The sequence below is a fragment of the Eleutherodactylus coqui genome, chromosome 3 (genome assembly GCF_035609145.1).
Source record: "Eleutherodactylus coqui strain aEleCoq1 chromosome 3, aEleCoq1.hap1, whole genome shotgun sequence".
In the NCBI taxonomy this organism is placed as follows: domain Eukaryota; kingdom Metazoa; phylum Chordata; class Amphibia; order Anura; family Eleutherodactylidae; genus Eleutherodactylus; species Eleutherodactylus coqui.
Genome location: NC_089839.1, coordinates 19,118,336 through 19,139,687, shown reverse-complemented (window position 1 = coordinate 19,139,687; position 21,352 = coordinate 19,118,336). Strand labels below are relative to the sequence as shown.

At 51.4% G+C, this 21,352-nt stretch overlaps 2 protein-coding genes across 2 annotated transcripts; one reads left to right on the top strand and one right to left on the bottom strand.

Moving 5' to 3' along the window:
- Nucleotides 1–3,185: 3,185 nt before the first annotated feature.
- Nucleotides 3,186–15,866, top strand: RSPH9 (radial spoke head component 9). Its single transcript, XM_066595242.1, has 5 exons — nt 3,186–3,458; nt 5,519–5,684; nt 5,770–5,899; nt 6,027–6,173; nt 15,573–15,866. Exons 1-5 carry the CDS (start codon nt 3,235–3,237, stop codon nt 15,731–15,733), a joined length of 828 nt encoding a protein of 275 aa, XP_066451339.1. The 5' UTR covers nt 3,186–3,234; the 3' UTR covers nt 15,734–15,866.
- A 46-nt stretch (nt 15,867–15,912) lies between these two features.
- MRPS18A (mitochondrial ribosomal protein S18A) lies at nt 15,913–20,320 on the bottom strand. The gene is made up of 6 exons (XM_066595243.1): nt 20,185–20,320; nt 19,826–19,857; nt 19,419–19,523; nt 17,764–17,887; nt 16,373–16,442; nt 15,913–16,111 (listed from the first exon to the last, which is right to left on the bottom strand). Exons 1-6 carry the CDS (start codon nt 20,282–20,284, stop codon nt 15,967–15,969), a joined length of 576 nt encoding a protein of 191 aa, XP_066451340.1. The 5' UTR covers nt 20,285–20,320; the 3' UTR covers nt 15,913–15,966.
- Nucleotides 20,321–21,352: the final 1,032 nt, after the last annotated feature.

The following is a 21,352-nucleotide window of genomic DNA, read 5'->3' as shown; positions in this document are numbered from 1 at the left end:
CCTGGAGGACGAGGCAGGCGACACGTGAGGATAAATTAGCCTTCAGTGCGGCACATGCAGCTGGTAATTAAGAAACGAAGCACAACATATAACAGACCCCTCCCCCACACATACACCCAATAAAAGAGGAAAAAGGCCAACAGAAACAACGAAAAAGAAAACGCGTTCCAGTCGTTATTTATTAACATCTCCGCTTGTTTATCCTGGCAAGATGACCGCCGCCTTCACCGTGACATTAATGGAGTCTCTGATGCTGCAAGAGCAAAAACACAAGCAGGGTGTGAAAGACAGTGAGATGATCAGTCAGGACCCCGCAGAAGATGCCGTGGAGCGGGTGTTTGGAGTAAACATTGGAAAGGAGCTTATGCCCGGACATAGGGGGCAGCGTGCTGGCATCAGTCATTGGCTTCTATCAAACATGGTGGCACCCCATTAAGTTTAGGGCTTAGAGACAAGCACGGCGTACAGGCTTTTAGTGTTTAGAGAACCTGGCACAATCTGTTAGGTAAGTTGGACTTCCCGGGTAATGTGTTTCTCTGTCCAGGCCCGGAGGGTTGCTTGAAGTGTCTGCTAAGCTCAAGGCAAGATATTCTGCCAAGTGTATAGGAAGAGGCACATTGCATCATCATGAGTAGATATGATAGTGCGAGGTCTGGTTGCATTGAAGAAGGGTTTGGTTGGATGGGGGCAGGTTTGGTTGGCTCAAGTCTCATTTGGGTTGGCTTGTAGCAGGGTCTGATTGGAAGAGGACTGGAAGTTGACTGGATAAGGGTAAGGTCTGGTGGGATCTGAGTTGAGTTTGGTTGGATCCCAGCAGGGTCTGGATTGATCAAGGCTTTGGATACTCTTTGGATTGGGGTAGGCTCTGGGTAGACTGGGGAAGTTTTTGGTCACATGAAGCCTTGGTCTGGTCGAATCAGGGAAGGGTCTCGTTGGATAAGGGCTGGCTGCATAGAAGCAGGGGTTGGACAGCTTGGGGCTTGTTTTGGATTGCGGTAGGGTCTGGTTGGAATGGAACTGAAGACTGGCTCAACGGAGACAGGGTTTGGTTAGTTTGGGGCTGGATCGGGGCAGGGTCTGGTTAGATTGAAGCTGGGGACTGGAGTTAGGCTGGATCGGGGCAGGGTCTGGTTAGATTGGGGCTGGGGACTGGAGTTAGGCTGGTTAGGGGCAGGGTCTGGTTAGACTGGGGCTGGGGACTGGAGTTAGGCTGGATCGGGGCAGGGTCTGGTTAGATTGGGGCTGGGGACTGGAGTTAGGCTGGATCGGGGCAGGGTCTGGTTAGATCGGATCAAGGTCTGGTAAGATTGGAGCTGGGGACTGGAGTTAGGCTGGATCGGGTCAAGGTCTGGTTAGATTGGGGCTGGGGACTGGAGTTAGGCTGGATCGGGTCAAGGTCTGGTTAGATTGAGGCTGGGGACTAGAGTTAGGCTGGATCGGGGCAAGGTCTGGTTAGATTGGGGCTGGGGACTGGAGTTAGGCTGGATCGGGGCAGGGTATGGTTAGATTGTGGCTGGGTACTGGAGTTAGGCTGGATCGGGGCAGGGTCTGGTTAGATTGTGGCTGGGGACTGGAGTTAGGCTGGATTGTGGCTGGGGACTGGAGTTAGGCTGGATCGGGGCAGGGTCTGGTTAGATTGTGGCTGGGGGCTGGAGTTAGGCTAGATCGGGGCAGGGTCTGGTTAGATTGTGGCTGGGGACTGGAGTTAGGCTAGATTGGGGCAGGGTCTGGTTAGATTGAAGCTGGGGACTGGAGTTAGGCTAGATCTGGGCAGGGTCTGGTTAGATTGTGGCTGGGGACTGGAGTTAGACTGGATCGGGGCAGGGTCTGGTTAGATTGTGGCTGGGGACTGGAGTTAGGCTAGATCGGGCAGGGTCTGGTTAGATTGAAGCTGGGGACTGGAGTTAGGCTAGATCTGGGCAGGGTCTGGTTAGATTGTGGCTGGGGACTGGAGTTAGACTGGATCGGGGCAGGGTCTGGTTAGATTGGGGCTGGGGACTGGAGTTAGGGTGGATCGGGGCAGGGTCTGGTTAGATTGGGGCTGGGGACTGGAGTTAGGCTGGATCGGGGGCAGGGTCTGGTTAGATTGGGGCTGGGGACTGGAGTTAGGCTGGATCGGGGGCAGGGTCTGGTTAGATTGGGGCTGGGGACTGGAGTTAGGCTGGATGGGGGCAGGGTCTGGTTAGATTGGGGCTGGGGACTGGAGTTAGGCTGGATCGGGGCAGGGTCTGGTTAGATTGTGGCTGGGGACTGGAGTTAGGCTGGATCGGGGCACTGTCTGGTGGAATCGTAGCTAGCGATTAGTTGGATCAGGGCTAGTTACATTGGGAAGGATCAGTTTGGATCGGGGCTAGATCCTGTTAGATTGAGGCAGGATTTGATCTCATTGAGGCTCGGTCTGGTTAGACTGCGGTTGTAGATTGGTTGGATGAGAGCAGGCTCTGATTGGATTGGTTGCATCGAGGAAGGGTTTGGATAAATTGGAGCGGGGTCTGGTTGGATCAGGGATGAAAGAGGTTGGATTAAGGCAAAATCTGGTTAGACTGGGGCCGGTTCTGGTCACATGGAGGCGGGGTCTGGTTAGATCATGGCTGGTGATTGGTTGGATCATGGCAGCGTCTGGTTCGTAGATTAGTTGGATTGGGGTAGGATCTAGTTGTATCAGAGATAGTTTGGGTTGGATCGGGGTAGATTACATGAGAGGGAGGGGGGGATGGATTGTGGAAGATTCTTGGTGGGCCATGAAATTGATTGGATCGGGGCAGGATCTGGTTGGATAGGGGGTCGGGCTACAATGAGGTCTGGTTACATCCTGGGTGGAGTTCGGCTGGATGGGGGTCGCATCAGGGACTGGTTTAGGTTGGACCTAACGGATGACTACAACGTGCTGTTGTGGGTAACAAGTCGGAGTGTAAAGCATTACTAACAATCTCATTGCTGAAGGGGGAGGGGGGGCAGGTGTTGCTATAGGAATCATTGCCGCAGGGGGCGCTGTCCGACAGGTGTGACTATAGGAGGCCGCTGTGCTCTCCACAAAAAACCGCTGGAGCAAGAGCCGCCGAGGGCTTTTATAACGGAGCCGCGGGCAGGAAGTGACGTCAGGTAAGGGGGCGGTCCGCGAGCCGGTTGTCTAGGAGACGGCAGCTTCCTGGTTACGGAACGCGTTGCTGTGGAGACGAGGCATTTCCTGGTTACTGTTTCCAGGGAGACCGGAGCAGCAGAGAAGGGGAAGCGATGGACGCCGCCAGCCTGTACATGTCCCAGGAGCTGGTGGCCGGCTGCGGTGTGAGCCCCGAGCAGAGGGCGGCGCTGTCCTCCTCTCTGCGGCTCCTGCAGAGGGACATGCGGCTCTCCCGAGTCTTCTTCTGGGGCAAAATCCTGGGGGTCCGGGGGGACTATTACATCGCGCAGGGCACCGAGGGGGGCGAGCAGCTGAGGGGCCGGAGGAGCTTCTACAGGTGAGGTCCAGCATGGGCGCCCCGATATACTGAGGGGAGCAGGAAGCATAGGGCACCCCAACATACTGAGGGGAGCAGGAAGAATGGGGCACCCTGATATACTGGGGGGGGGGGGGGGGGGGGGCAAGAAGAATGGGGCACCCTGATATACTGGGGGGACAGGAAGAATGGGGCACCCTGATATACTGAGGGGGACAGGAAGAATGGGGGCACCCTGATATACTGAGGGGGGCAGGAAAAATGGGGCACCCTGATATACTGAGGGGGACAGGAAGAATGGGGCACCCTGATATACTGAGGGGGACAGGAAGAATGGGGCACCCTGATATACTGAGGGGGGCAAGAAGAATGGGGCACCCTGATATACTGGGGGGACAGGAAGAATGGGGCACCCTGATATACTGAGGGGGACAGGAAGAATGGGGGCACCCTGATATACTGAGGGGGGCAGGAAAAATGGGGCACCCTGATATACTGTGGGGGGCAGGAAGAATGGGGCACCCTGATATACTGGGGGGACAGGAAGAATGGGGCACCCCCAAATACTGAGGGGAGCAGAAAGAATGGGGCACCCTTATATACTGAGGGGGACAGGAAGCATGGGGGCACCCTGATATACTGAGGGAGACAGGAAGCATGGGGGCACCCTGATATACTGAGGGGGACAGGAAGCATGGGGGCACCCTGATATACTGTGGGGGGCAGGAAGCATGGGGGCACCCTGATATACTGAGGGAGACAGGAAGCATGGGGGCACCCTGATATACTGAGGGGGACAGGAAGCATGGAGGCACCCTGATATACTGTGGGGGGCAGGAAGCATGGGGCACCCTGATATACTGAGGGGGACAGGAAGCATGGGGGCACCCTGATATACTGTGGGGGGCAGGAAGCATGGGGCACCCTGATATACTGGGGGGACAGGAAGAATGGGGCACCCCAACATACTGAGGGGAACAGGAAGCATGGGGCACCCCAACATACTGAGGGGAGCAGGAAGAATGGGGCACCCTGATATACTGGGGGGACAGGAAGAATGGGGCACCCCAAAATACTGAGGGGAGCAGAAAGAATGGGGCACCCTGATATACTGAGGGGGGCAGGAAAAATGGGGCCACCCCCGATATACTGAGGGGGGCAGGAAGCATGGGGCACCCCGATATACTGAGGAGGGAAGGAAGAATGGGGCCACCCCCGATATACTGAGGGGGGCAGGAAGCATGGGGGCACCCCGATATACTGAGGGGGGCAGGAAGCATGGGGCACCCTGATATACTGAGGGGGACAGGAAGCATGGAGCACCCCGATATACTGAGGGGGGGCAGGAAGAATGGGGGCACCCCAATATACTGAGGAGGGAAGGAACAATGGGGGCACCCCGATATACTGAGGAGGGAAGGAAGAATGGGGCCACCCCCGATATACTGAGGGGGGCAGGAAGCATGGGGGCACCCTGATATACTGAGGGGGGGCAGGAAGCATGGGGGCACCCCGATATACTGAGGAGGGAAGGAAGAATGGGGGCACCCTGATATACTGAGGAGGGAAGGAAGAATGGGGGCACCTTGATATACTGAGGGGGGCAGGAAGCATGGGGGCACCCTGATATACTGAGGGGGGCAGGAAGCATGGGGCCACCCCCGATATACTGAGGGGGCCAGGAAGCATGGGGGCACCCCGATATAATGTAGGGACAGGAAGCATGGGGGCACCCCAATATACTGAGGGGGACAGGAAGCATGGGGGCACCCTGATATACTGAGGGGGACAGGAAGCATGGGGGCACCCTGATATACTGAGGGGGGGGAGCAGGAAGCATGGGGGCACCCTGATATACTGAGGGGGGACGGAAACTTCGGACACCCCGCTATATATATATATATACTGTATATAAAGGCGATAGCCAGTATGACTGACTATTTCTCTAACTTCCCGGTGTCGTACAAACATGAAATTTGGCATGACCATTCTTTAGGTCCTGAATAGGAAAAGTAACTGACCGGACTTGGGGTACACATGACTTGGGGTGCTGTCATATTTATAACCATCCTCTTTCACAGCCTGAATTGCCTGGATTGGGCCCTGCTGCCGCCGCCCACTGCTGATGTCATTAGAGAAGCAGAGCTCATTAAGGGCTGTTTCATTGGAGACCCCGCCCACGAGTACCAGCAGACAGCGTGGAAGAAGGTGGGGGAGGGGTCGGCGGCAACGGTGGAGGAAGTGACGGTAATTGCACATCTTCCAAGGTGCTCTCCACACCCGGCAGTACGGCGGGGACGACTTCCATGGTTTTTCTGCTTTCCTTCTTTAGAACCATATTAAAGAGGAGTCTCGTCTGGTCGCCACCATCGCCCTGATTGACCGTGAGGCCGCGGTGGCACCTCGGGGGGCTTTCATCAAGAATCCACTTGGCCAGGTCAACATAAACCACAGCTTCCGAGGTAAATCACCTGCGGACAGCCGAACTATAAGGGCCTGAAAGCAGCGGATGGTTTGGCGCATGTCGTGCATCGCCAGTAACGTATCCAGCGTCCATGACCTTTGACCTGATGGTTTTGTCATTTCCAGGTCTGACAGTCAGCGAGGCAAAAAAGATGAGTTCCTTCTTCCACTTCACCCCAACGCTGATCCCCAAGAAGAAGTCTCTGCTGGAGAAGGCCGACCAGGACCCCGCTGTCGACTTCCTGGACTCCCTGGAACATGATGTGCCTAAAGGTAAGTGACAGAATGTGTCTCCGGGCACAGCAAGGGGTGGTACATTGTGTGCCAACTGGTATCTGGACAGTTATAGGGGGCGAGTGAAGACCCTCTAGGATCTTTTTCATTAAGCAGTCCCTTTCTTAGACCCTGGCCCTGTCACGATTGGCGCTTCCCTGTTTGGAAATTATCCCGGTGACCCCGAAGCGCAGTATAAAATCACAGGACAAGTTTTCCGTATATCCAGTTTCAGAGTGAATTCACATTAGATGGAAAATCCAGCAATCGGAGCGACTTCCATCGAGGCCGGTCATCGGTGCTGCACTAGCCAGGGTCTCACTGCCAACCGCATGAGGTTTTCTCGTGCAGCGGTGTGGAGAGTATACCGAGAATGGCGTGACCGAGGGAAACATCCAGTGAAAGGGTATCCTGTAGATAGGAACAATTCATCCTGAAAAGGGGTCAGAGGAGGATGTCAGGAATCATTCTGCTCAACAGGTGCTGCAGAAGCAAGAGCAGCTAAATACAACGCTGGGGCTCCAACTAGCGAGTCGAAACACAACTTGCCAGTCGTTAGCGCCATTGTGTCTAAGAGAAACCGAAAGCGAGACTCCAGCGGGCAAAAGAGCGCAAAACGTGTATCACTGAGCAGCGGAGAAACACTGTAGACAATTGTAATTGTCGAGCTGCTGCTGTCGGGGTAATTCCATGGTTTGCCCGCAACTGGGTGCCCTCCTGCGATCTGCCGCTGTCAGGCAATAGTTAACATTGTAAAGTCAGGCTAAAAGAAGACTCCATGGCCCCCAGACGTAGACTAGCACTACACGCAAGGCTACATGGTAATCTTGTGCCATACAATCCTGGTTGCAGCCGAAGGTCAACATATAGCCCTAGTCTAAGAGGCCTGCTGCTCACGACTGGGTCGCATTTCGCATGCGGGAGCCCGTAACGGAATCCGACCCTATGCCCAGCTGGCATCCGCACGTACCTCACATTCTTCTTCTCTTCCTGGAGATGACATCCCCATATGGCGAGCTGTCAGATATGCGCAGTACAGGTTTTTTTTTAATCCCTGCTTTTCCCATGTCATCGCCAGGTGACGACGCGGGTACCCGTGACATTTCCGCAATGTCATTGCAGAAGGGCCGCACTTCGGACAGCTTCCATTGACTTCAATGGAAGCCATCTGTGTGGAATCTGCACAGAAAGAGAGCATGCTACGATTTTTCCTCTGCGGGCAGAAATCACAATTGATTTACGCTCATTTACAGGAAAGAACGCTTTTCCATAGCATGCTAGGGGCGGTATTTGTCGCCCACTTTGGATTCCGCACTTATTATACACAATGTATATACGCGGCCTTGAGGCTTATATGACATGAGCGGTTTTCATATCTGTGACAGCGAAAAGTCAATGGGGCGACACAAACTAAATGTTCTAATTGTGGTGCGACTACTCAGATGACAGATACCCGTTCACATCAGTAAGTGCAGAAGAAAAGGAAATGTAGCACACATGGAGATCCATGACTGTGAGGTACCAAGCCAGGAAGCCTGAAATGCCAGCCTTGGTGAGACCCGCTGCCATGTGCAGTCCAATGCCAGCCTTGGTGAGACCCGCTGCCATGTGCAGCCCAATGTCGCTGCCGTAGACGGTAAAGCATCGGCTCACACATCAGTAAGACGCTGCGCTATGCACACAATGTTTTACGCATATTTTCTTGTGCGCCTGCCCTGTCTCCTGCTCGGTCGGCATTCTTACCGCCGTGATGTGTAATCTATGTATGTGTACCCGACTATGATGAGGGTCACAAATGTGCGCAGCTCTCTGCCAGGAGTCTGTTTTACAAGCTGTTAATCTGTGTCTGATCCAAGCATGGTGGCTGATCAAAGGCTGCAAATTCCAGGAAGGGATAAGAGTCTCAGGGGGTGAGGACATCTCCACAGACGCACAGCAATAACTGGCGTCACGTATGGGTCCTGTACGGTGGTGGGATTAGAGTAGCAGGGGGTGAGGGTATCTCCACAGACACACAGCAATGGCTGGCGTCAAGTATGGGTCCTGTTCGATGGTTGGATTAAAGTCATAGGGAATGAGGACATCTCCATAGGAGCACAGCAATGAGTGGGGTCACGAATGGGTCCTGTATGGTGGTGGGATGAGAGTCGCAGGCGGTGAAGACATCTCCACAGACACATAGCAATGGCTGGCGTCACGTATGGGTCTTGTATAGTGGTAGTATGCGAGTTGCAGGGGGTGAAGACATCTCCACAGACACAAAGCAATGAAAGGGGTCACGTATGGGTCCTGTACGGTGGTGGGATTAGAGTCGCAGGGAGTGAGGACATCTCCACAGACAGATAGCAATGAATGGCGTCACGTATGGGTCCTGTATGGTGGTAGGATTAAAGTAGCAGGGAATGAGGACATCTCCATAGGAGGACAGCAATGACTGGCATCACGTATGGGTCCTGTACAGTGGTGGTATGAGAGTCGCAGGGGGTGAGGACATCTCCACAGACACACAGCAATGGCTGGCATCACATAAGGGTCCTGTACGGTGGTGGGATGAGAGTCGCAGGGAGTGAGGACATCTCCACAGACACACAGCAATGACTGGCGTCACGTATTGGTCCTGTACGGTGGTGGTATGAGAGTCGCAGTGGGTGAAGACATTTCCACAGACAGATGGCAATAAATGGCGTCATGTATGGGTCCTGTATGGCGGTGGGATTAAAATCGCAGGGAATGAGGACATCTCCATAGGAGCACAGCAATGACTAGCATCACGTATGGGTCCTGTACGGTGGTGGGATGAGAGTCGTAGGGGGTGAAGACATCTCCACAGACAGATAGCAATGACTGGCATCACGTATGGGTCCTGTACGGTGGTGGGATGAGAGTCGTAGGGGGTGAAGACATCTCCACAGGAACCTTTACATGAAGCGATTGCTAATAAGCGACTGCAGAGCAGCATCATTGCTCTGTTCCGTAAAGGAGTCTGATTATGGAGCACACGATGCATAGACTGCCATGACTGACACTATAGGGCTGGGTTCTCACAGGGCGGATTCCCGACGCAAATTTCACGGTTTTGCCGCAGCGAAAAGCTGCGAGATTTCCTCTGGGAAAGCGCAGCTTCAAAACCCGCGGGTTTTGGAGCGGCTTGGCCGGAATTCTTTTCTGTTGCGTATGGCGCTCCCATAGAGAGCAGCGTGGCCGCAAAGGGGAAAAAGTAGACATGCTGTGGCAGGAGAATCCACGCCACAGCGCCGGCTTCTGCAGTGATGGATTGGCCGTCCTGTGTGGACGTCCACATGGCTGGCCAACCAAGGAATTAGCGGCCGCAGGCGGATTTGCTGCAGTGAAATTCCAGACGGAATTTCCGCGGCAAATAACCCGTGTGAACCCAGCCTGGTACGGCACCTGTCGGAAAATGCTGCAGTTAAAGGGTTTTTCAGTTAAAGCTATTTATCGCTCCATCCATAGAATAGGAAATAAATGTCTGATGGCTGGGGTCTGACTGCTGGGATGCCCACCTACCTAATCTGGAGAACTGCCCCTCCCCCACATGAATTTAGTGCCGCTGCGTAACCACAGCTCCAATTGCTCCTATCTGATCAATGGCACAGATGATGGGGCTTTATGGGTCCGACGGGGGCAGACTGCACTTGTACAAGATGGATCCAAGTCACACCCTGCCTGCCTAGCATGCTTCAACACATTTTACTGCCACCGCTGATCGTTTTTTTGAGAGGTGGGTCAGCCACCCCCGTTTCCACCAGTGGCCACAAGAAGAAAAACACACTTTGGGATTAAAAAAAATCATTTAAAGCGTCAAGGAAACTGACAAATAAAGTTTAAAGCTTTATTCTAAAAAAGGTTAGCAGTGCTTCGATAAAAATATACAAAAGGAGAGAATTCCAGAAGTGGGAGGAGCTACAAACAGTATGAAAAAAAAGGAATAAAAATCATAGAAAATCCCCGTCTACGAGGTTGTTTCCAATGGTCCTGGTGCGCGGAGCACACTGAACGGGGGGCAGATCAGCGATAGATGCCACTCCTGGGTCTGACCACTTGGGGAGGGGTCCTGCATTAGTTTTAAAGCTTTGAGTCACACCTCCGCCGTCCTTCTTCTGGCATTGATGGGCTGGCTGGGTAAATGCTCAGATCTTCTGGATGGAAACCCAATTTCAGCTCTGCTTGCCAGGTAATACACTTAGCCATCTGCCTAGCCAGATCCACTCAACTTTCCCTAGACCAGAAATGTGGCTGATTGACCCACAAAGATGGGTGATGATCCAGCAGTATCATTTCATCACAGTTGAGGCACTCCGCTATCTTCTTTCGCCCCATTAAAGTGATCGGAGTGATGGTTATATGTTCCCATCTCCAATACATTCACATGAGGCATTTGGGGTGTGCCATTCTCCAGATGGGGGGATTAAGCCAACTTGAAACAGACTCCATCAAGAGCCGCGGCATTGCTGTTTTTTTGGCCGTATATCAGAGCATTTTTAAAAAAGTCATCCCTGTCCCATCCGTAAAAAGTCGTTTTTTTTCCCGCAGTAGGTGTTCAGCTCTGGAGGAGATCCAGGTGTGTTTTTTTCATGTTATTCGTTTTTCATGTCTGCAACAACAACCCTGTAATTGGCCTCTTCCCAACGGATCCGTGAAATACAGAAAACACGTGGATTTCGGTCTGCTGGCCGTTTTTTGTTTTCTTGCGTCCCAATTGACTTGAATGGGAAGGTCTCGTCCAAAATCAGATCAGAATAATGCACGCCGTGTGAAAAAAGGATGTGTGATTTGGATCAGTACTCTGGGTACGGTAAAGACTCAGCCAACACATGGAGTAAACGCACTTGTGTGAATTAGCCCTTACACAAAGCGTTTGTAAATAAGGCCTGGGCTACATGGAGACTTCGTGTCGCGCCAATTCATTTTTACTGTAATGATGGCTGCAGTCTAGGAGATTGCTGACAGCTCCATATATTCCGGTGGACTGCAGCTGGAGCGCCATGGCTGAGGAGTACCCGCACTTTGACTTCGGAGCGCTCGGCCCGAGGTTTTCAGTTCCTTCCGGAAGTTGAAGTCGGTGCTGCCTGGGGCGGTCGTCAGCTGCTGGACGGAGCCAAAAATGGTCGATGAAGTACAAGTGCTCCAAAGTGAAAGTTCAGTTCTACAAAAACGTTCTGCGGAGCCCAGCCCCCATCCATACTGACTTGGGGAAAATGCCGCACTTCTTGGGTACTTGTGTTCTGGACGGTGGTGTTCTGTTTTTTTTTTTTTCTATTGACAGCGGTGGTTAGCGCAGGAAATATACAATCTGTGTCTTCCCTGCATTTCCAGACAACACTAACTTCATGCAGGGAAGACCCGGCTCACGTCTTCTCACCTCCCGCATGGAGACGCAGTTGGACGTGATAACGCGTTATATTGAGACTTTGTCTCCACTCCGCTCTACTAATATGTAACAACCTGTCATGGAACCTCAGGGCTTATTGTCACGTACGCGCAATACACAGGGATTAGAACACATTGATTTCAGTGGATTCGGTCACGTGCATTTTAGGCACAGGAAAAAAAAAAAGTCAACCTGCCCCATTTTCGTGTAGATTCGTACAAAAATAGCCCATTACCCATTAAAATCAGTGCGTTTTTTTTTTTTTTTTTAATGCACACAAATATACAAGGTATGTACGCGCAAAAAAAAATGCAAATGCACGCGTAAATACACTCATGCCCATGTGAAGCCGGCAGCAAACGCACATCAGGTAGCGAAATGGGACTGGTCTGTTTTTACATAAGGAAGTCGGGAAAGGGTTAATCCAGAGACTGCAACATCTCAAACGTTCCTTTGTGGAAGATGCTCCTCTTGTTTTTCCGTTCTTCGCCTTGGCGTGCGGCGGTGACACGAGCCGATATATCCTCTGCTCCTCATTACAGGGTCAGAGCAGAGATTAGTTGTGGTTGATCGTCCCCCTCAGTCATGCAGCGCAGACAACCGCGCCTGTCTACCAAGACATGGCCTCCGAGCTCCACATCTGAAGCTTTCCCATGTACCGGCTGCCTCTGCCGCACCCTTCTCCTCTGCCTCTGGGGCCCAAGTATGGAGCGTTGCCAGAGACGGCCCCCGCTGCCGCATGCCAAAAAGAAAAGAAAATATGGTTTTGATTTTCGAGAAGGCAAAAAGCTCCGATAGAAATGTCCACATTGGCTGCTCAGAGAGGATGAGAGGTCACTGCAGCCCCCGATCCCTACAGGCCAAACACCAACGCCAGGGTCTCTCTGTCTGGCATGGCTACTTGGAGTACCAGTTGTCAGAACTCAGACCCGCTTCCGTTACGGACAACCTGTAGAACACTGGGAGCAAATCTCCACCATGGTACCATATCAAATGGCCGAAGTTTTGACACAGAATCTGTGCATCGATACTCTGCTTGGTCCTTAGGGGGTTAAAAGTAAGTTTACAGTGCTTGGTTCTGGGTTTTCCTCTAACAGTCACAGCTGAGGACCCGGAGGAGAAGGCAGAAGCAGATTTTATCCTCTTCTCCCTTCTGCTTTACAGACTACAAAGTGACCAATGAGTGCTATGTAGTGCAGAGAGAAAGCAGAAGTGATCCGGCGCTCACATGACCGCCGGCTGCCCACTGCCACAGTGGAGCTGCAGGGTTTTAGGAAAGCTAGGTCAGCTCTGGTAATGACTACCGTCACTATAGGGGAATGTTTGCCCCTGTAATTGGGGCTCCTATAAATGCCACAGCTACAGGGTAAAGTATGACATAAAAAAAGAAATACAAAACATGAATGACCCCCAGAGGTTTTATATGACACCGTGGGAGACATGGAGGTTTTAAAAAAAAAAAAAAAAAAAAACTTACAAAAACAAATTATAGAATAAAATGCACATATATACATAAAAGAAAGTAACCCAAAGCCAACCTAAACCATTACTACATCCGCCCTGTAATCCACAAGACGCGAGGGGCCTTGCCAATTGGCTTGTGAGATTAGGTTTTTGGCCAAAAACCAACTAATACCTCACATTTATTATGAATTATTCACATGCAGTGCGGCTTTTTAAACGCGGGGAAACCCAGGGGTGGCAGTAACCAATGTGGTTCCCTTTTTGAGGTGCAGAGCACCCCGCTGAACTATTATGGCGTCCTTAATAGGTTGCTGGTCTGCATGGAGCACTACATGTATCAGAATGGTCTGCCACTTTGTATCCACTCTGTGCAGAAGTATACACCAAGCAGCCACCCCCCTCTATATAGGAGGCGATGTGATTGGCCGTCTCATCGGTGTCCTCCACAGGTGTAATCAGCTCCCTCATTTGACAGTTTAGCCGCCTGCATGAGGGGATGCAGCTGTCTGCCCTCTTGTATCAGTAAGTATCTGGCCGTTTTCAGTGATCGACTTGTAGTCCAAAACTATAAAAAATATACATCAAAACGGCTGAAACTAAATGAGGAGTCCATTGCTGTACTTCAGCGTAAATATGCCAATTTTAAGAATGAACTAGACATTTTTTAATCGTTTTTATAGCTTTCTACATCTAATAAAACTGAAAAAAAATTATGTGAATGTATAAATATTAGGGATGAGCGAGTATACTCACTAAGGCACTACCTTAGCCGAGTATCTCTCTGCTCGTCCCTGAAGATTCGGGAGCCGCCGCAGCTGACAGGTGAGTCGCGGGCAGGAGAGAGAGATCTCCCCTCCGTTCCCCCCCGCTCTCCCCGCCCCAGCCCCCGACTCTTCAGGGACGAGCAGGGAGATACTCGGCTAAAGCACATTACTCGAGCGAGTAGTGCCTTAGCGAGTATACTCGCTCATCTCTAATAAATATAAAAAATAGCCCCGTCGGTCACGCCCAAAAAAACAAGCCTGCAACAATAGTTTTGGCAGAAGAAGAAAAAAAAATAAGTCAGTAAAACCGCCACAGGGGTAAAATCCCTAAAAAGAGCCTGGTCCTTTAGGAATAACACACCCTGGCCCTTAAATGGGTTGTCCCGCGAAAGCAAGTGGGTCTATACACTTCTGTATGGCCATATTAATGCACTTTGTAATATACATCGTGCATTAATTATGAGCCATACAGAAGTTATTCACTTACCTGCCCCGTTGCTGGTGTCCCCGTCTCCATGGTTCCGTCTAATTTTCGCCGTCTAATGGCCAAATTAGACGCGCTTGCGCAGTCTGGGTCTTCTTATCTTCTCAATGGGGCTCCGTGTAGCTCCGCCCCGTCACGTGCCGATTCCAGCCAATCAGGAGGCTGGAATCGGCAATGGACCGCACAGAAGCCCTGCGGTCCACGGAGGGAGAAGATCCCGGCGGCCATCTTCACAAGGTAAGTAAGAAGTCACCGGAGCGCGGGGATTCAGGTAAGCGCTGTCCGGTGTTCTTTTTTAACCCCTGCATCGGGGTTGTCTCGCGCCGAACGGGGGGAGGGTTGAAAAAAAAAAAAAACTGTTTCGGCGCGGGACAACCCCTTTAATGGGTTAATGTCAATCTGTGCCGTAGTCTATATAACTTCCTGATGCAGTTTCTTGCACCGTTTTGCCCATTGAAAAGTGCTAAATCCACATGTGGATCGGTGACCCTACAAGGACGGTTGCCAACAGTGTGAACATAGCCCAAGGTACCAATATGAGTTGTGCGCAGACTGTAGACGCTGCGGGGAGCTTCCCATTTATGCATCTGTCTGAACCGCTAATAAAGCCGCCTCTATAACCTCCCTGTCCTTGATGACAGCCATATTGACGGCATTTGAAGGGGTTGTCCTCTATTTAGGCTGAACTCCACTAACCCGGCCGCCAGGATGCAGCGCTGGTGAGCCGGTGTTGTGAGCAATGTCATAGGAAATCACATGACCGCTGCAGCATCATGATGCCAGGAGTTCAAGAACACGACGCTGCAGCAGTCACCTGATATCCTGCAACGACATATGTCACAATCACCAGCGTCATAGTGGGGGCGCACGCTGGACCCCGCAGCCGTGGACAGGAGAGTATAGTTCAGTTGATCGGTTTTACTTTAGGCACTGCTATTAAAAGCAAGGTTGTCCGATCTTTAAGCACACTGGACAGAATTCCTCTTGATAACCTCCATTTCCTTCCCCACAAGTCCTGATGGTAGCCATAGTGGTGGTCTTTAAAGGTGTTTGTCCTGCTTCCAGCTGTTTTGCTGCATAAAGCCGACAGCTCCGTACATCACGCAGTGGCCCGGGTTGGTACAGCAGGCCGAGTCCTATTGAAGAGGATGGGATCCAGCCTGCAGTACCAACCCGGGCCACTGCACAATGTACAGATCTGTCTGCTTCCTACAGCAAAACAGCTCAAAGTGGGACAACCCAATTAAGTATACCGGGCAGAATTGCTCTAGATAACCTCGGTTTTCCTCCCTCCCCAGGTTGCTGGAGCTTGCAGTTGGAGCAGGGGAGCAGCGTGGTGATCCTGCGCAGCCTGCTGTGGTTGGGAATGACGTTTTACCACGTCCCGCTGACCCCGCAGCACGGTTACATATATATTGGAAATGGAGAAAGGAACATCGACCTGCCCTTCATGATCTAAGCAGCTCACCGCCATCATATGGGCCCGGCTCCTACATTCACATCTGTCCTTTCCCAGAGGTCCATGGGACTGTCATGTGATAACACCTCTACCGTACCAACCGCAGCGCAAATAAATATTACCGTGTTCTTAATCCCCAGTGTCAGTCTGCAGGTGTAGAAGCCGAAACACAATCCAGATATAGAAAATGGATATTTATTGATCAGTTACGTATCGGTCGCCGCTGTTCGCACTCATTGTCTGTAGCAGAGCGGTTTACGCCTGTACCGCACGTTATCCTTCATGATGGGGTCCCCGACCGGCATGGTCTTTTTGCACCATTTTGGGCCTTTCTTCAGGATGGGTCTAGCAGATTTCACAGACCAGTAAGTGAGGTACCTGAGAGGGCGATACAGAATATCATCGTAATCATACACTGAAGTGGCTGATAACAGGGAACAACAGATGGAATTCAAGTACTGGACAGATAGATGCCAGGTCCCTTCTGATATAAGCACCAATATGCCTTTATTTTTTAATTTAGGGCTGCAAGAAAGTGTCATGTGACCCATCTCAGCGCTGCTGAATGGCTGAGGGCAGACAGAGGGGCATAATGAGCCCAGGTGCTGCTGGGTAATGAGTGTCAGCTCCTCGACTCACCTGTTTAGCTGGAACTTGGGTTTGGGAGTTTTTCCCTCTGGCAGTTTGGGCCTGTGGTCTGGAAGCAGTCCTGGGGCAGAGGAAGAGAAGAACGTGATCACAATGGATGGCGTTACACATGATGACCGTTGGGCGCCCCACAGATTACCGCCCGACTATTGTCTCTGTGCCTACATACAAGGGAGTTGTCAAAGTGAATGGAGGCGGAGTGAGATGGCGATCGCTCCACCCACCTCCATTTACGGTAACCCTGAATGACTTCCTGTTTACACGGCCCTACAGTCGCTTGGCTCCGACAGGTGAGCAATTTCCTGGCTCAGTGCGGTCAGCGGGCGTGGGATGATTAAACGCCCAAATCTGCCATTTCAGGCGATAATCGCCCCATGTAAAAAAGGCGCCTTTAGCTGACGATGGCTGCTGCTAACGCAGGCACAGCAACTACGACATCCTCACGACACAAGTGTATATCAAGGTGTGAGAAAGGGTTAAATAGCCAAGTCAATGTAATATCTTAAAAGGGCCAACTTTTCAAGACATCCCCTGCCAAGACTTGAGGTGGCCTGATAGTCATCCCAGTTCAGAAACGCCAGCGATATCAGAGGGGGCGTTAATGTATAGCCGAGCACACCAGAGCCACGCTGGCCGACAGCAGGGGGGTCCCAAGACTAATGGAGCGCATGGGAAGAGGGGTCTCTTCATTGGATGGCCCCTTTAATGGAATTCTATAGCTTTCAAATCGTGTTTGTTTTCCAATAATTCTTTACCTGTTTAACCCTTCAGTAACGCCTTCTTATGGCCGTCACTAATGGGCTCTAAACCTGCCAATGCACATTACAGGGATGGGAGTCCGGCGCCATGAAGAGCAGCACTAGTTAGATTGGAGGAACCTGGCCGTTTCATCTCTTAGATGCTGAGGTCAACGGTGACTGTGGCACCTGAGTGGTTGATAGAGGGAGTTCTTTGTCTGCAGGGGCTTGTCAAGGCAGATAAAGGCCTAACAAATGCCTCCAGGCCTGCCATGTAACAGCCTATTAGGCCCTCCCTAATGCTAGAAAAGGCGATCAGTAAGTGCGAAAAATGGTAGAAATGAAAACTACAACTAATCCTGCAAAAATGTAACTTATGACGTACGGTGAAAACCCACAACACAACTACAGACTTTGTGGGGCCACGAGCCTAATGCTGGACTCTTGTACACAGGGCAGCATTAGGCGTCCCATTTTGGTCTGCACGTGCCTACTCCCATCCTAGGTTGGGTTGCTACAGGCTGCACGAACAGCAACCGTTTTGCGACACTCATGGACAACTCCTTTAAGGTGCATCGTAGGCCGGTCACTAAGGGGTTAAAAATAATAGCTTACTGTCAGAGTGTGGAAACATTCATGTCTCACCCGCTCGATGTGCCATCTTCACACAGGCTTGCACCTTCCTGTGCTCCTCGTTGCACAGTCCGGTCACCTTGCGTGCCAACATGCTGCCATCGGAACGGATGAACTGGCTGATAACGAGAACGTCCTGCAGAGACGACCTCACATTACCATCACTGGTCACAGGAAGTCCACATACAGTTCACAACAACAGTCATACATTACTTATCCTGTATTATACTCCAGAGCTGCACTCACTATTCTGCTGGTTGAGTCACTGTGTACATACATTACTTATCCTGTACTGACCCGGAGTTACATCCTGTATTATACTCCAGAGCTGCACTCACTATTCTGCTGATGGAGTCACTGTGTACATACATTACTTATCCTGTACTGCTCCTCAGTTACATCCTGTATTATACCCCAGAGCTGCACTCACTATTCTACTGGTGGGGTCACTGTGTACATACATTACTTATCCTGTACTGCTCCTCAGTTACATCCTGTATTATACCCCAGAGCTGCACTCACTATTCTGCTGGTGGAGTCACGGTGTACATACATTACTTATCCTGTACTGATCCTGAGTTACATCCTGTATTATACTCCAGAGCTGCACTCACTATTCTGCTGGTGGAATCTCTGTGTACATACATTACTTATCCTGTACTGATCCTGAGTTACATGCTGTATTATACTCCAGAGCTGCACTCACTATTCTGCTGTTGGAGTCACTGTGTACATACATTACTTATCCTGTACTGATCCTGAGTTACATCCTGTATTATACCCCAGAGCTGCACTCACTATTCTGCTGTTGGAGTCACTGTGTACATACATTACTTATCCTGTACTGATCCTGAGTTACATGCTGTATTATACTCCAGAGCTGCACTCACTATTCTGCTGTTGGAGTCACTGTGTACATACAATACTTATCCTGTACTGATCCTGAGGTACATCCTGTATTATACTGCAGAGCTGCACTCACTATTCTGCTGGTGGAGTCACTGTGTACATACATTACTTATCCTGCACTGATCCTGAGTTACATCCTGTATTATACTCCAGAGCTGCACTCACTATTCTGCTGGTGGAGTCACTGTGTACATACATTACTTATCCTGCACTGATCCTGAGTTACATCCTGTATTATACTCCAGAGCTGCACTCACTATTCTGCTGGTGGAGTCACTGTGTACATACATTACTTATCCTGCACTGATCCTGAGTTACATCTTGTATTATACTCCAGAGCTGCACTCACTATTCTGCTGGTGGAGTCACTGTGTACATACATTACTTATCCTGTACTGATCCTGAGTTACATCCTGTATTATACTCCAGAGCTGCACTCACTATTCTGCTGGTGGAGTCACTGTGTACATACATTACTTATCCTGTACTGATCTTCAGTTACATCCTGTATTATACTGCAGAGCTGCACTCACTATTCTGCTGGTGCAGTCACTGTGTACATACATTACTTATCCTGTACTGATTCTGAGGTACATCCTGTATTATACTGCAGAGCTGCACTCACTATTCTGCTGGTGGAGTCACTGTGTACATACATAACTGCACTCCTCCACGTAGATGGGCCTCTGACGCGCCTCCTGTCATCTCTCCCCTCATACACAGGGGGCGCCACAGGCTGTGATGTGAGCCGGTCTTACCGTGTAATCGTACTTGTGTTTGAGGTTCCACCGGCAGATAGGGCACTGACCCTCGGGGTTCGGGGGGCACATAGACGGCTTCTCTTCAAGGATTTTTCCTTCCACCTAGAAGACACGGAAGAGTCATCGCCGGTCGCCATCTTGGCGTCACATGATGAGAACTTCTGCAGCTCTCTAAATCAGGCCGCTCATGGGGGGGGCTCAGAGACCACCATCTACATCCCACGTGTGACCCACCTGCCGCCAGTGCTCTGGTCACATGAGATCTCCTCCAGAGCTGCATGCACAGTTCTGCTCTCACATCATGCTGCAGCTCTGGATGTGACTGGAGCACGGCGTGGCAGGTTAGGGCACTACGTGATATTCAGCGTATCCCCAGGCGGCGCGGTCACATGACCAGTACTCACCGTCGTCACCTTCCCGTCTTTTAGTTCCGTCACTGAAGAGAAAAAAAAGAAAGAAATGTTAAAAAAAAAAAAAGACAACAGTCACATGACTGCGCCAAAGACAACCGGAGGGGTGAAGAGACCAACAGAGGGCGCCAAAGGCAACGCCACCAGAGGAGGGCGCTGAAGGAGACAGAACAGGGGAAGTGGCCGACTACATGCGGGGTGGCATCACAAGGGGCGCCACCAGGGAGAGGGAACGAAGGGAGGAGGAGCCACGGCTGATTAATAATTATAAGTCTACACAGTTATAGATACAACAAGAACATCATCCTATAATCCGGCATTACCGCCCACGTGACCTGTGGCCCCGCACTCACACTGCCGCAGTCCTCGGCTCCGCACTCCAGGGGCCCCAGCAAACAGCGCAGGACGGAGCAGCCGGGTGACCATGGACAGGAGACTGCTGGGCGCCGCCATCTCTGTCTGTCAGGGCCAGCTTCCGCTTCCGGTCCTCGTCTTCATCGGCACTTCGGCCCTATTCACCAATCAGGTTGCTGGAATTGTAAAACAGACAACACAAATAACCAATCAGGTTGTTGGAATTGTGAAGCTGAACCAATCAGGTTACTGGAATTGCTGAATAGGGCCGAAGTGCTGATGAAGATGTTAATATGCTCGCCGCCATGTTTGTTGTGGGCAGGAGGGGTCAGCACGGAATATTCCCATCATCCGGCAGCTTCCCGACTGTCGTGCTGTCAGTACTCAGCTGTATGTAATGACCACCTACCGGCCGTAATCCTCCACACCGGAGCCGGTGATCCGACCCGACTGGCTGCCGGATTATCAGGCAGGGAATTTGTTTCTTCGGTAAATGTATCCCTACAATGCTAATGAAATAATGGGACGCAGGAGAGCCGCCACGATGTGAGTGCGGGCGGACAGGCAGAGCAGCGGACAGCACACGGGGCCTCGCTGACTGCCAGTAAAGCCGCCCTTGTTGCCCATAGCAACCAACACAGCGATGCTCTGGTAATATGAAGGCCGCGGTTGCTATGGGCGACGAGGAGTCGGCTGTTTACACGGTGCTGATTTTGCTTGCAGCGCCGACCGCTGCCGCTGATTAATGTTATAGATTCCGCGCCGCCTGACAATTGGCGCGCGGATTTTAAGCAGATTTTTCCTCAGTATGGAAGGACATTTAGAAAATCTCATGGGCATCGTTACTACTGTAAATACTGCGAATTTACCAAATGGACAGCGCGCAAATCTGCCCCATGTGCACACGGCCGCGGTGCGTTCACACGGAGCGGAGATAGTGCGAATCTTCCAACGCAGAAAAGCCACATCAAAACTGAATTACGGGTTTGAATTGCGGAATCGGTGCAGGGCAATCCGCCGTTCAGGCCGCCCGCAGGGAAGAGCGGTCGTCCGGAGCGGATTTAGAGCGTGCGGAGCTTAGGGGTGCAGAAATCAAATCCCAGCGTGCTGCATGTCAGTGAAGTCAATGGACGCCGTCCGATCCGCGGCCGCTCCGCAAGTGACATT

Coding starts and splice junctions, on each gene's coding strand:
- MRPS18A (XM_066595243.1), bottom strand. CDS start 20,284: ATGGCGGCGCCCAGCAGTCTCCTGTCCATGGTCACCCGGCTGCTCCGT. Junction 19,858..20,184: donor GAGCCGAGGACTGCGGCAGT/GTGAGTGCGGGG, acceptor TTTTCTCTTCAG/TGACGGAACTAAAAGACGGG. Junction 16,443..17,763: donor GAAGATGGCACATCGAGCGG/GTGAGACATGAA, acceptor CCTCTGCCCCAG/GACTGCTTCCAGACCACAGG.
- RSPH9 (XM_066595242.1), top strand. CDS start 3,235: ATGGACGCCGCCAGCCTGTACATGTCCCAGGAGCTGGTGGCCGGCTGC. Junction 5,900..6,026: donor CATAAACCACAGCTTCCGAG/GTAAATCACCTG, acceptor TGTCATTTCCAG/GTCTGACAGTCAGCGAGGCA. Junction 6,174..15,572: donor GGAACATGATGTGCCTAAAG/GTAAGTGACAGA, acceptor CTCCCTCCCCAG/GTTGCTGGAGCTTGCAGTTG.